The sequence below is a fragment of the Culex pipiens genome, chromosome 3, assembly GCF_016801865.2.
Source record: "Culex pipiens pallens isolate TS chromosome 3, TS_CPP_V2, whole genome shotgun sequence".
Classification (NCBI taxonomy): domain Eukaryota; kingdom Metazoa; phylum Arthropoda; class Insecta; order Diptera; family Culicidae; genus Culex; species Culex pipiens.
Window position 1 is genome coordinate 127,151,659 of NC_068939.1, and position 13,762 is coordinate 127,165,420.

The 13,762-nt window shown below is 36.2% G+C and overlaps 2 protein-coding genes across 5 annotated transcripts in view; one reads left to right on the forward strand and one right to left on the reverse strand.

Annotated features, from left to right (window-relative positions):
* LOC120414391 (5'-nucleotidase domain-containing protein 1) overlaps window positions 1-13,762 on the forward strand; it is a 313,824-nt gene that overhangs the window by 171,326 nt on the left and 128,736 nt on the right. The gene's annotated exons all lie outside the window — the stretch shown is intronic.
* LOC120414403 (ubiquitin-conjugating enzyme E2 Q2) overlaps window positions 1-13,762 on the reverse strand; it is a 52,712-nt gene that overhangs the window by 4,943 nt on the left and 34,007 nt on the right. For 3 of the 4 annotated variants that reach the window (XM_039575583.2, XM_039575580.2, XM_039575581.2), the window contains exons 5-7: window positions 6,295-6,369; window positions 5,940-6,231; window positions 5,717-5,865 (exon numbers count right to left, since the gene is read on the reverse strand). In XM_039575583.2, coding sequence (XP_039431517.1) covers window positions 5,717-5,865; window positions 5,940-6,231; window positions 6,295-6,369 — 516 coding nt within the window. The remainder of the gene's footprint in view (window positions 1-5,716; window positions 5,866-5,939; window positions 6,232-6,294; window positions 6,370-13,762) is intronic. The other variant, XM_039575582.2, reaches the window with a different exon arrangement.

The window sequence follows — 13,762 nt, forward strand, 5'->3', positions numbered from 1 at the left end:
AAAAAACTGTTGTTTTATAAAAACTGTGAACACTCAGAATTTCACAACTCTTTTATCCAGCTATTTGATTCAAAATTTTGCAGAATTCTATAGAATTTTTTGAAAAGGTCCTATAAGCTGTTGTGTTTCATATGTTTATAGGATCTTTAAAATACACCCTTGAATTCATTTGGATAAAATCTGTAATTTCTGCGTTCAAAAACACCTTTCCACTTTTATGTGCACTGCAAATTCTGATGTTCGTTTTCAGTTAATATTTTTTGGAAACTGCACACTAGCCTGTCTAGAGCGTCCAATTTCCCGTCCCGGGAAAAAATTTCCCGGGAATTCCCGGGATTTCCCGAAAAAAAATATTTCCCGTTTCCCGGGAAATTTGTAAATTTCCCGGGAATTCCCGAAATTCAAATGGAAGTATACATTTTCTTAAATTTTTGGAACTATTTTTTTTTGAAAATGCTCTGAAAAAATAATAAATGAACAAACTCAACATGATTTTGTTCAATTAAATGTATTATTTGGTTTATATATAAGGGTAATTCTCCGCCAACTCACACAGCAGTTGCCCCGACCCCTCTTCGATTTGCGTGAAACTTTGTCCTAAGGGGTTACTTTTGTCCCTGATCACGAATCCGAGGTCCGTTTTTTGATATCTCGTGACGGAGGGGCGGTACGACCCCTTCCATTTTTGAACATGCGAAAAAAGAGGTGTTTTTCAAAAATTTGCAGCCTGAAACGGTGATGAGATAGAAATCTGGTGTCAAAGGGACTTTTATGTAAAATTAGACGCCCAATTTGATGGCGTACTCAGAATTCCGAAAAAACGTATTTTTCATCGAAAAAAACACTAAAAAAGTTTTAAAAATTCTCCCATTTTCCGTTACTCGACTGTAAAAAATTTTGGAACATGTCATTTTATGGGAAATTTAATGTACTTTTCGAATCTACATTGTCCCAGAAGGGTCATTTTTTCATTTAGAACAAAATTTTTCATTTTAAAATTTCGTGTTTTTTCTAACTTTGCAGGGTTATTTTTTAGAGTGTAACAATGTTCTACAAAGTTGTAGAGCAGACAATTACAAAAATTTTGATATATAGACATAAGGGGTTTGCTTATAAACATCACGAGTTATCGCGATTTTACGAAAAAAAGTTTTGAAAAAGTTGGTCGTCATCGATCATGGCCGTTCATGGTCACTCGCGACAGACACGCACGACGAAACAAAGAGAAACGCAAAAAGTAACTTTTTCAAAACTTTTTTTCGTAAAATCGCGATAACTTGTGATGTTTATAAGCAAACCCCTTATGTCTATATATCAAAATTTTTGTTATTGTCTGCTCTACAACTTTGTAGAACATTGTTACACTCTAAAAAATAACCCTGCAAAGTTAGAAAAAACACGAAATTTTAAAATGAAAAATTTTGTTCTAAATGAAAAAATGACCCTTCTGGGACAATGTAGATTCGAAAAGTACATTAAATTTCCAATAAAATGACATGTTCCAAAATTTTTTACAGTCGAGTAACGGAAAATGGGAGAATTTTTAAAACTTTTTTAGTGTTTTTTTCGATGAAAAATACGTTTTTTCGGAATTCTGAGTACGCCATCAAATCGGGCGTCTAATTTTACATAAAAGTCCCTTTGACACCAGATTTCTATCTCATCACCGTTTCAGGCTGCAAATTTTTGAAAAACACCTCTTTTTTCGCATGTTCAAAAATGGAAGGAGTCGTACCGCCCCTCCGTCACGAGATATCAAAAAACGGACCTCGGATTCGTGATCAGGGACAAAAGTTACCCCTTAGGACAAAGTTTCACGCAAATCGAAGAGGGGTCGGGGCAACTTTTCCCGATTTCGTGTGAGTTGGTAGAGAATTACCCATAAGTAATCAGATTATCAGAAATTATGATATCAGAATTATTTCTGATAATATTAATTTTTGAAGCAGCTGGGAATAGATCTTGCTTAATGAGTATTAAATTATTACAATTAGGTAAGCTTTTAAAAGATTGATGTTATTTCATCAACACAATATTAACTCCTTATCTTCAAATTAAAATTAAGATTGTTTTACGTTTTTGTTTACCATGATCAAATGAGATGAAAATCGAATTTGTGCAAAAAGAATTAATTTAATTGGTTGAATATCTAGTACTTAAGAAATTACAATTTGAAGTAAAAGAATCATGGAGCACTGGTGCAACTACGGGTGTTAGAGGGTTAAATGTGAAAAATGGAAGATTTTTTCTGAAATGATGTTAATTTATCGTATAATTTATATCATGTTGCATAATAATACAAAAAATCAATAAAAATTACTTTCTATTGTTTGTTCTCAAAAAATGCAAAAATATATTCAAAGCTTGCTTCATTTATTTGAAAACATTGGGTTGTTTAGAGTAAAACCAACACTAAAAAGCTTTACCATTTGTTCAAGAGCTGAAACCAGTATTTGTCACGAAAAACATAATTTCTGCATGTTTTTTTTTCACATTTCAATAAACTGGTCACAGAGGCAAGTTTAATATTTCTCATCAAAAAATACCAAAATACATTTTCTTGTAGTTGAATGATTTTTTACATGCAGTCAAGCTGTTAATTGATCTTCACACTTATTTAAACAATTTATGTTGATGTCCGATACATTTTTTTGCTTAATATTAATTAAAACCAAGATCATAACAATTTTCAATAAATTTAAAATTTCCCGGGAATTCCCGGGATTTCCCGGGAAATTGGCTGAAAATTTCCCGTTTCCCGGGAAATTTGTAACCCTGGGAAATTGGACGCTCTAAGCCTGTCCCATTTTGAGGTTATGTCGAGGAATTTCAGGTGCTCACTTCTTAAATGATAGATTATGATGATAGGAACAATGTTTTCTTAGACAAGAAAAAATAATAAAAAAGTTTCTTTTTTTTTCGAGGATTTCGAATATGACAAAAGTGAGACTAAAAAGTGCCGCTATGGATTCCTACAGGACAATAACTAACGTTTTGAAATGTTTGTTGAGCATGAGCATGAGCAGAGCATGAGCATGGTTGACTGCCAATGAGCTGCTACTCCGTTATCGACAGATCAGCTGAAGTTAAACAATGAATCAAAAATGATCATCAGGGAGCCAACCATCCGTTCACTGTTTAACCTCTGAAGATCTCTACTTTATAAGTCAATACCGGCGCCCTCCCAAGAAGCCTGCAGTTCAACGAATGGGAGGAATGTTAGTCCGATAGTTGGAGTTGCAGACTCATCAAGCACATAGTTTTTCGCTATATACTTGTTGATACCGCTTGAGACCGTTGAATCCACAGCATCTCCTTCAAGCATCACGTGATTATTTTTTTTTGGGTTAGTAGGATAAGGTATTGGCTTTTCGATGCCTCCCGAGCTACGACGCTATGGGGAGGACTTTCATAACAGACCCGTCGGCGAGCCTTCCGAGCAACGATGCTATGGGAAGGTCTTTCTGGTTAACACACAAAATCACTCACACACAGTTATTTTGCTCCACTATTAACTCAACGATCCAAATTGTCAGTGCGTCTTTCGATAATTATATAGAAATGGCTTTTTCACCGCAAAAAAATAAAACCTTATTCGAAAAATTTAAACACAATCCACCCGACGCCGTGCCTTCCGATCAACGATGATATAGGAAGGGCTTTGAAAATCACAAAAGAAATCACTTTTCACTCCGAATATTTTTTACGACCACGCGCTTCCTTTGTTCAATTATGCCTGATGACGCTGCATTTTCAGAGGGCAATCTTCTCCTCGCAGCGCACAATACACGACAAAAATGCGAAACAAAAGGCACACACAAAAAAATCACTTTTCACTCCGAATATTTTTTACGACCACGCGCTTCCTTTGTTCAATTATGCCTGATGACGCTGCATTTTCAGAGGGCAATCTTCTCCTCGCAGCGCACAATACACGACAAAAAATGCGAATCAAAAGGCACACACAAAAAAATCACTTTTCACTCCGAATATTTTTTACGACCACGCGCTTCCTTTGTTCAATTATGCCTCACTAACGTTTTAAAATGTTTGTTATAGAAAAATCGAAAAACTAAGGAAAAACTGCGATTGGCCAAAAAGTTATTACCGTAGGCTTATAGCCCATGAAAATCCCTAACTTTTGAACTAAAAGAGTATGGATGTTGTTGGCTGTTGCAAAAAGATATTGAGGTTTAAAAAAAACATTTTTAACAGTAATTTGCAAAAGCTTTAAGAAAAAGTTAAACCAATTCTGGATGTCTATGTCTCATTTTGAAGTGCTTCAAAAGACCTTTCGAATGCATCTAAGAGAGTTGGAATTCATGAAGTTTTACTAAAATGTGAGCAATTTTAAGATTTTTTATGTTTTTTGGACCTCAAACTTCAATGCCCGTTTTACCCCACTTCCCTTTGTCGTAGAGGGCTCATATTTAGCATGAATTCATCTCATGTATAGACAAACAAACGCTGAAAGTTTCATCTAAATCCACCTCGATACGACCTCTAGAACAAACCGAGCAATATTTACAAAAACTGCCTCTTAAACACGCAAATAACATTCCAAAAGAGTGTAGCTCCAAAACATCACTGTTTACACGAAATTTGATTTCTGATTCGGATTCACCGGCCAAAACTACTATAAAAAAGCATACCCTGACCTTTGAGACATATGCTTGCTACATCGTGTAATTAGTAGGCCTTGCTTCTGAATTCTGAGAAATTTTGAAAATTGGCACTTTTTTCCTCACTAAAACTCAAATATCTCGGCTCTGGAGTGTCGAAATTGGATTTTCTCAGAAGGAAAAATGTTCGCCATGAAATTTCCTACAAGCTGCATGCATTGGTTTCACTGGGAAAAATAGGCTACCCTAAATTAAATAAACATTTCTGAAAAAAGTTTCGAAAAATGCGATTTTTTCGACACAAATCCGCCTGGGAGAGTCCAAAAACTTAAATTTTGGTCCAATATTGATAGTGCATCTTAATCTATGGACAAAAACCTATCGTTAAAAAATAATACACACCTGATCGAAACAGATTTTGTATTGATTCAAAGCGATTTTAGAAAATTTGTTCAAAAAAGTGACTTTTTTCAGTAAATCGACTAGGGGGTGCGAGAAAGTATTTTATTATTTTTGCTTGTCTAAGAAAACATTGTTCCTAACATCATAATCTATCATTTAAGAAGTGAGCACCTAAAATTCCTCGACATGACCTCAAAATGGGACAGGCTACTGCACACTACTGAAATTTTCAGTTAGTTTTTCGCTGAATTTCAGTTAAAATTTGTATGAAGCTGTCAAAGTTTGCTAAAATTTCAGCATGTTTTCATTTACTGAAAATGTTAGTAGTGCAGATTTCAGTAAATTTAACCGACTTCAGTAATGAGAAATTGGTGTGTAGCGATTGCTTCCGCGGAATTTCGGACGATTTTTACCACGCGAAAAAAAAGTTGAAACGATGTTTTTAAACGGAAAAATTACAAAATTTATCAAAATGAGTTATGCAAAATTCTAGACTCAAATTGCTGAAAAAAAAAACGTCTCGATTGGTTGAGTTATGGCCGAGATCACTAATTGTATTTTCATTCAAATTTGATTTAAAAAGATTGGAAAAAAGTAATTTTGGCCAATATTACAACGTTTAACATCCCCTAATTTAAATGCACAACTCAAACTGTACTTCTTTGACCCGTTCCGACCAAGCACCTCCTTACCTTCGTCGCCCCGAACTGTATCCGCGCCTTGCCCTTGACTAGCGTGGCCGCGATCTGCATGATGACGGCCTCCACGGTGTACGCGGAACTCCAGCCCTGCTTCGTGAGCAGCTCCATACAGATTGCACCGCCCAGCAGAACGTAGCCACCTTCAAAAATGAAACAAACATAAATTAGGTTTAAAAAATCAACCAAAGCTTAAAAAGCGAACTTAAAAACCAACCGGAAATGATCGGATGCACGACGCGCACGAACGGCGGCTCGAACGGGTACGTCTCCTTGAACATGATGTTGAGCAGGATGCTGTCCTTGCCCTCCTTCTCCTTCAGCAGCACCAGATCGTTGTGCAGCGGGCTGTCCGGGTCGACGGACATCAGTCGGATGTTCCACTCGTAGATCGAGTCGTTCACCAGCTCTATCGAGTACATGTTGCTCTTGAACGAGTCGGAGCGGTAGATGTCGCGCAGCTCCTTCATCAGCCGGTCGGTCGCCTGGACGGAGCCGGACACGGAGCCCTTGGATGAACAAAAGAAGAATTCATTAGGTTCTATTCCTGAACCAGGAAAGGTGTAATTTACCTTTAAATAATCTTGCCGCTGGGTTTGTCGTAATCTCTCTAACGTCGCTAGGTGTTCAACTCCCATTTCGTCCTTCTGAAAACAAAGATAATAACACGGAAAAAAACAAGATTAGTTGACGTCATTACAATACGTATGAGCACAATATTTTTTTTTAATATTGTTAGATTTTTTTTTGTTTTCGTTCCTGGTCACAGACAAATCGAAGCAAAATTTGTAAAAAAAAATCGTTTATTGCCAAGGGTTGATACAAATCACCACGTCTGCTTATCTGTGCCCTTCATCGATAAAAGCCACTCGCACACCTGAAACCTTTTCGTTCTGCCACCTTTCGCCACTGTTTCCACTTGGCTTGACTGGATTCAGTCCTTTCTTGCAAGGGGTTCCACGTGGGTCATTATATTTTACACCTCCCCATACCCACCCCCTGGCGAAAGATCCGCGAAACGACCAGGCGACAAAGTTGGCATGTGCCCCCGCCGCGGAACGGTTATTGTTTTGGGTGGCGCCTTTTTTTATTGTTTTTTTTTTCCTGCAAATATATCCTTTGGCTTCAACCCGCGCCCCAAAAAAACAACCACACTGCGGAAAAACCTTTGCCACCTACGCGCGCACCCGGGCAGCGTTCCCAGTCTGGTTGGGTGGAAAGTCGGGGTTTTCCGGCAGCTGAGCTGCGGAAACAAATAGGATGGATTCGCAACATTTGAAGAAAGCCATTTCTACCTCGTAAAATGTTGTTGTGTGCTGCGGTGTGGAGGCGACATTTTGCGGTTCATTTTTTTTCTATTATATATTTGGCCATCTGTACAGTTTCAAAAAAGCGATCAACTTAACTTGCAATTTGAAAAGTAAAAATAAATTAAACTTATAACGATGGTTACTGAATCTACCGAATGTTACTGGTAAAATTGAGAAAAAAAAATCGATTGAATAAATTACTCAACAAGGTTCTATGAAAAGGTTTGCAATTTTTTTTTTAAAGTTACTTTTTCAATTCATTAAAAAAAAATCATGCGGCAAAAAACAGAACACTTTCTGCAATCGATTGTAAACAGAAAAAAACACAGTACTCGTTCCCTAACTGGGCTGAAAACGTAGCCCAGTTACCGAATGATGCTCGCTAACTGAGCTAGACGAAAAATGACGAGGGGTACACCGATGCATTAAAAAAAAATAAAGTAAAGGAGTTATTATACTACGGCAAACAAACTCGCACTTTTTGACAGTTTGCCAGTTTGCCTGCTTTGTTTGTTTGCCTGGATTTGTTTGTACAAACGTCAGCCTGCATACATTTTGCGAGTTTGGCAAACTGTCAAACACGAAAAAGTGCGAGTTTGTTTGTGTGTGTGTTTTTTTTTTGCTGTAGTGTAATGGCTCCTTAACCCTCTACTGCCCATTTTTTTCGAAAATATTTGTTTTTCCCGTGTTCAGGAGGTCATTTTGAGTAATTTTTGTTCTACGAAAAACCTTATTTTTAGTATTTTAATTTGCATTTATCTTGTTCAGTTTATGTTTGTTTTTGGTAGTAGGGGAAATATGCCCATTTTAAGCCTAATAAGCGGTCGTGTTTGAATGATGCTGGATAATCTGGATTGTTCCTTGAAATTCACTAAAACCAGTACACCAACGAGTAGAGCAACTTTTTGTGAACATTTCTGTTTATTTTCACTTTTATTAAAGGTTATGCTATTCCTTTTACAAGCATTTAAAAAGAAATATTTAAAAAATGCATTCTAATCAGTCGAGTGCATTGGGCCACGTCCATTTTTCTATTTTCAGCTTAGTTCTTTTTTTCTTCCAGCGCTCTTTTGGGTCTGCTTAGTGCTGCCAAAATTGATGAAATTTTAAGCGAACACTCACGAAAAGTAGCATTTATAGCGAAAGTTTCCTGGCAGCACTTGCTCACTCCAACAGGCGCTGCACCAGCATGTTGGTGGTGTTGGTGGCCACCCTTTGTTCTTTATTTGCCTTCGCTCCTCGCTCGGTTTTCTTCAGCCTGAGCAATTCTCTACCAAAACCGGAAATGGATTTTATTTGTATTTTTTGATTTGGCTCAAACTTTGTGGGGGCCTTCCCTATGACCAAAGAAGCCATTTTGCATCATTAGTTTGTCCATATAAATTTCCATACAAATTTGGCAGCTGTTCATACAAAAATGGTACGTAAATATTCGAAAATCTGTAACTTTTGAAGGAATTTTTTGATCAATTTGGTGTCTTCGGCAAAGTTGTAGGTATTGTTGAGGACTATTTAGAAAAAAAAGGTACACGGAAAAAAAAATTTCCCGATTTTTTTAATAACTTTTTTTTCACAAAAACTCAAATTCCCAAAATACGTATTTTTTGATTTTCGAGATTTTTTGATATGTTTTAGGGGACAAAAATCCGCAACTTTTCAGCTATTGAGAAACATGGTCAAAAAATCTGCCGCCGAGTTATGATTTTTTGAAAAACTGGTGATTTTTGGAAAAAATCGAAATTTCATACATAACATTTTTTTGACCTTATTTTTTTTGCAAAATTGAATTTGCAATAGAAAATTACTTTACAGATTTTTTGATAAAGGGCCCCGTTTTCAAGATATAGCCACCGAAAGTTTGATTTCAGCGAAATATTTGCAGTTTTTCGATTTTTTAAAATAGTGACCATGAGTGACCATCTCTAAAAATATTTTTTGTGAAAAGTTCAGAAAATTTGCTATAAAATTGTCGAAGAGGCATCGAAGATTGGACCTCTGGTTGTTGAGATACAGCGGCTTAAAGAAAAAGAAACACGAAAATTGAAGTTTTCTAAGTCTCACCCAAACAGCCCACGATTTTCTAATGACGATATCTCAGCAATTGATGGTTCAATTTTCAATGTTAATACATGAAACATTCGTGAAATTTTCCAATCTCTTCGAAAAAAATATTTTGAAAATTTTTAAATCAAGACTAACATTTCAAATGGGCATAATATTCAATGTTTGGCCCTTTTAAAATGTTAGTCTTGATTTAATTTTTTTCAAAATATTTTTTTCGAAAAGATCGGAAAATTTCACGAATGTTTCATGTGTTAACATTGAAAATTGAACCATTAGTTGCTGAGATATCGTCATTAGAAAATCGTGGGCTGTTTGGGTGAGACTTAAAAAACTTCAATTTTCGTGTTTCTTTTTCTTTTAGCCGCTGTATCTCAACAACCAGAGGTCCAATCTTCGATGCCTCTTCGACAATTTTATAGCAAATTTTCTGAACTTTTCAAAAAAAATATTTTTAGAAGTGGTCACTCATGGTCACTATTTTAAAAAATCGAAAAACTGCAAATATTTCGCTGAAATCAAACTTTCGGTGGCTATATCTTGAAAACGGGGCCCTTTATCAAAAAATCTGTAAAGTAATTTTCGATTGCAAATTCAATTTTGCAAAAAAAATAAGGTCAAAAAAATTTTATGTGTGAAATTTCGATTTTTTCCAAAAATCACCAGTTTTTCAAAAAATCATAACTCGGCGGCAGATTTTTTGACCATGTTTCTCAATAGCTGAAAAGTTGCGGATTTTTGTCCCCTAAAACATATCAAAAAATCTCGAAAATCAAAAAATACGTATTTTGGGAATTTGAGTTTTTGTGAAAAAAAAGTTCGCAATTCGCAATTCGCAATTTTCAGTGTAAGAACGGGCCTTGACCGATCTTATGCACTTGGTTCCCGACGAACACGCACTGCCCTTACACCTACATCTCACCCTTGCTCTGAGTCAGTACGAGCAGCACGCTAGAACACGCTTTGAGTGTTCGTGCCAGGCATGCACACCTTCTTTTCCGGTTACGCATTTTAACTCGGCCGGGGATGGTACATTAAGTAGGGTTTGATGTAAGTATAAGCGCCTAACCATTTAAAGTGTGCCTAACAAATTTTATTAAAGCAAAAACTGTTTTATTTTTAGTTTGAATTCAAAAACTAATTGTTATTTACTGTGTATTGTTTTCTCCTGAAATCTTCCCTATTGTTGAGTCTGTTTATAGGCTAGTATGCAGATCGGAAGGAAAGGGGTCAAGAAACAGCTTTTCGAACAGCAGAACAAAGGAGAGGGGGCGATTTCTTGGGGCTTTTCTTCACCCTCTCTGACTCGCTTGCGCTGCTGCTGCTGCCCATTTGATTTTTTTCTTGACCGATTCCTTTCGAAGTGCGTATACCACTTATCTGTTGCTATTTTTTTTGTCGCGATGTTTTGTTACAATTTTTGGTCCTAAGCGTGTTATAAAAGTTTACCAAAAATACAATAGTAATATTTGTGTTAATCCTTTAACCATTCCATAAATTGAGTAAGGGCTCAAACCTCACTTGCTTATGAAAAAGGTGAAGTTTCAAAACAATGGACAGTGAAGGAAATATACTATGTAAAGAATCAATAGTAAAAGAAAGATAGTAATTTATGAAGTACATAAAGAAATTAACAATAGTTAATAAATAAAGGGAACAAACAAGCTTAGATTGTATTGAGGACAATTTACAGGGAAAATGGGAAATTATTCAAATAGATAAATAAAGAAAAGGCACATGATAAACAAAATTGACATCGCTGCCAAATTAAGGGAAAGCAGACAGTTTGTTACTGCAGCATCAATTGGTAAAATAGAGTGGAAAAGCGTTGAGAAATAAGAGAATCAAATGAGTAATTCGAAATCAAACGGAGGATAGTAAACAGAAGCCGCGTTAGAAAATCAGTGAAACAAAATAAACAGAAGATAGGTGGTAGCTGAGAATGAAGAGATGAGAAACCCCGTTGTGCGATGTTTCAGGTACATCCACAGCAGTTGACTCAACATACTGCGAATCAAAACAATACCGTCTTCAATCACAAATTACTTTCCTTTCCCACATTGACGCGCCCCTTTCTTCTAGCCGTCTCTACTCTGACCCTCGCTGGTCAAAGGTTTACAAGTCGTTTCCACAGGCCACCAGCTAGGTTACACCTTGTCATCATGATGACTAAACCAAGCCAACGTGGAGGTAAGAAAATAGGACACTTGCAAGGAACCAGAGCCATGCTGTTTTGTCCAAACAGCACTACGGATGTAGTTGGGCTCCTTCCGGGATGTTCCTCGCCTGGGTGTTGTCAACCGACGAGTATCATCAGTATCATGCACCCTTGGCCTGCTTTGTGAAAAAAAAAAAAAGTTAATAAAAAAATCGGGAAATTTTTTTTCCGTGTACCTATTTTTTTCTAAATAGTCCTTAACAATACCTACAACTTTGCCGAAGACACCAAATTGATCAAAAAATTCCTTCAAAAGTTACAGATTTTCGAATATTTACGTACCATTTTTGTATGAACAGCTGCCAAATTTGTATGGAAATTTATATGGACAAACTAATGATGCAAAATGGCTTCTTTGGTCATAGGGAAGGCCCCCACAAAGTTTGAGCCAAATAAAAAAATACAAAAAATAAAAATGGTCGAAATCGGCCGGTTTTGTAGAGAATTGCTCAGCCTTCGATTAGACTCGGTATTCAAAATTGAAACGTCAAAAGACTTAGCGCGTTTGTTTTTTTGGTGGTGCTTGCTAATTATTTACATTTTTCGGAATTATTTTTCAAGTGAGTGACTAACTAATGTGCGAAAGAACATGTTGCCGGTAGTTAGAAGCAATTTTATATCTTAAGCGCTTTGAAATCGTTAGCGCAAGTGAAAAGATATTGATGGCGACTTTCGTTAACCCTCTCCCGCCCATGGTTACTCCAGAGCACCAAAACTTTGAACTCAAATATCTCGGAATTTACACAACTTTTCATGGTGCTTTAAGTTGCAGGCGTTCATGTAGAATGTATACTAACATCTCCCCAAATTTCATCAAATTTGGTTAAGCACAAGCAAAGTTACAGTGCGAAATGTAAACAAAAATGGGCCAATTTTAGGGAAATAAATAAGACCTGTTTCCGAAAGCCTGTAAAAATTACCAAACATAAAATTTTATGAAACCAAAAATGTTCTGCTATCATTTAAACCTTGGGCAAGAACCCCTGTGATTAACATTGTGAGTTTGGACCGGTTTTGAGTGTTTTTCAACCTTTTTCATTTGGTGCACCAGAGCACCACCTAGGCATATGAGCAACTAAATATTCAGGAGCACTGTTTTCTAAATTACAGAAAAAGGCTTATTTTTATCAAAACAAAAGTTTATAAACGTTTTGACTATTCATAAACAAGACAAAACATTGTTATTAGACCGATGGTTTTATTATTTTCTTCATTTTTCATGAAAATGGTTGTTTGTGGGTTTTGAATGAACCAATCAAAGAAACCTGAAAATGCAGAGATTTTAGAATTTGTACTTCATACTTCAGAAATATGGTCTTACAGCAAAGAATAAGTAGTTTTTAACACATTTCGAAGCATTTTCAAAAAACTGAACCAATAGATTTGAAGAAAACTAGATTTTGATTTAAAAAAAGTTGCTCATTTTCCTGATGGTGCTTTGGTGCACCACTCCAAATTCTACTTTTTTGCACCAATTCGATATTTGTGGGTCAAAGTAAAGTATTTTCTGCCCTATTGTACCAAAATTTAGCCATTTACTATTTTTACGATAAGCAAACAGCTCTGGGCGATAGAGGGTTAAGCAGTTAACCTCTGATCTTGCGTGTCGATGTGTGTGCCACCAAAATGATGAGAAATTGTCTCGCAAAATAGAAATTATGATCAAAAGTGCATTAAATTTGATCTTTTTGGCCAGTAAGTGGCATAAATTTGCGTGCTTACTCAAGGCGGTGCTGTTGCTGGTAAGTTTATAGCCTAAAATAGTATTTTTGGAGCTTTAATCGAGCATCAAACTCTCCATTTGACGAAGATAGGAAATGGTATATTTCCCCTATTTGGCCTATTCTACCACCTTATATAATTACATTTTGCCTATCTAATTTTTCCACGTAACTGACTTTTTTTTTGCATGTTTTCACATTTTCTCCTATAGAATGGCATCACCATTTAAATTGCAAAAAAATACGTAGAGGCATAGTCTGGGGCACTACAAAAATTACTGCATACTTCTTTTTACTGAAAATATAGGAAATGTTAGTAAAAAATAGCCAAAGTTAACCCCTAAAAAAATGACATTTTAAAAAACATTGGAAAAGTCACATAAACTAAGTTAAAATTCCAACCCTGAAATTTTCAAAAATTTTAAGAGTTCTTCTTTTCAATGCTTTTTTAAATCGGTTGGAAAATTGATTTTTGGCGATTTTATAGATCGAAGCCCGTCTAAAGGCGGGGTTAGGTTGAAGAGGGTTTACTCAAAACATATTTCCAGAGCATACCTTCTAAATTTCCTTTATATATGACATGGACATTCATGGAAAAATAATCGTGCTATCTCGACACACCCTGCAACTTGCTGCAAATGCGACAAATGGCCCAAGGGATTTTCGGCAAAAGAAGATTTGTCATACGTGCGTGCCCGACTACTGTACACATTTTTAACGGTAACTCGCG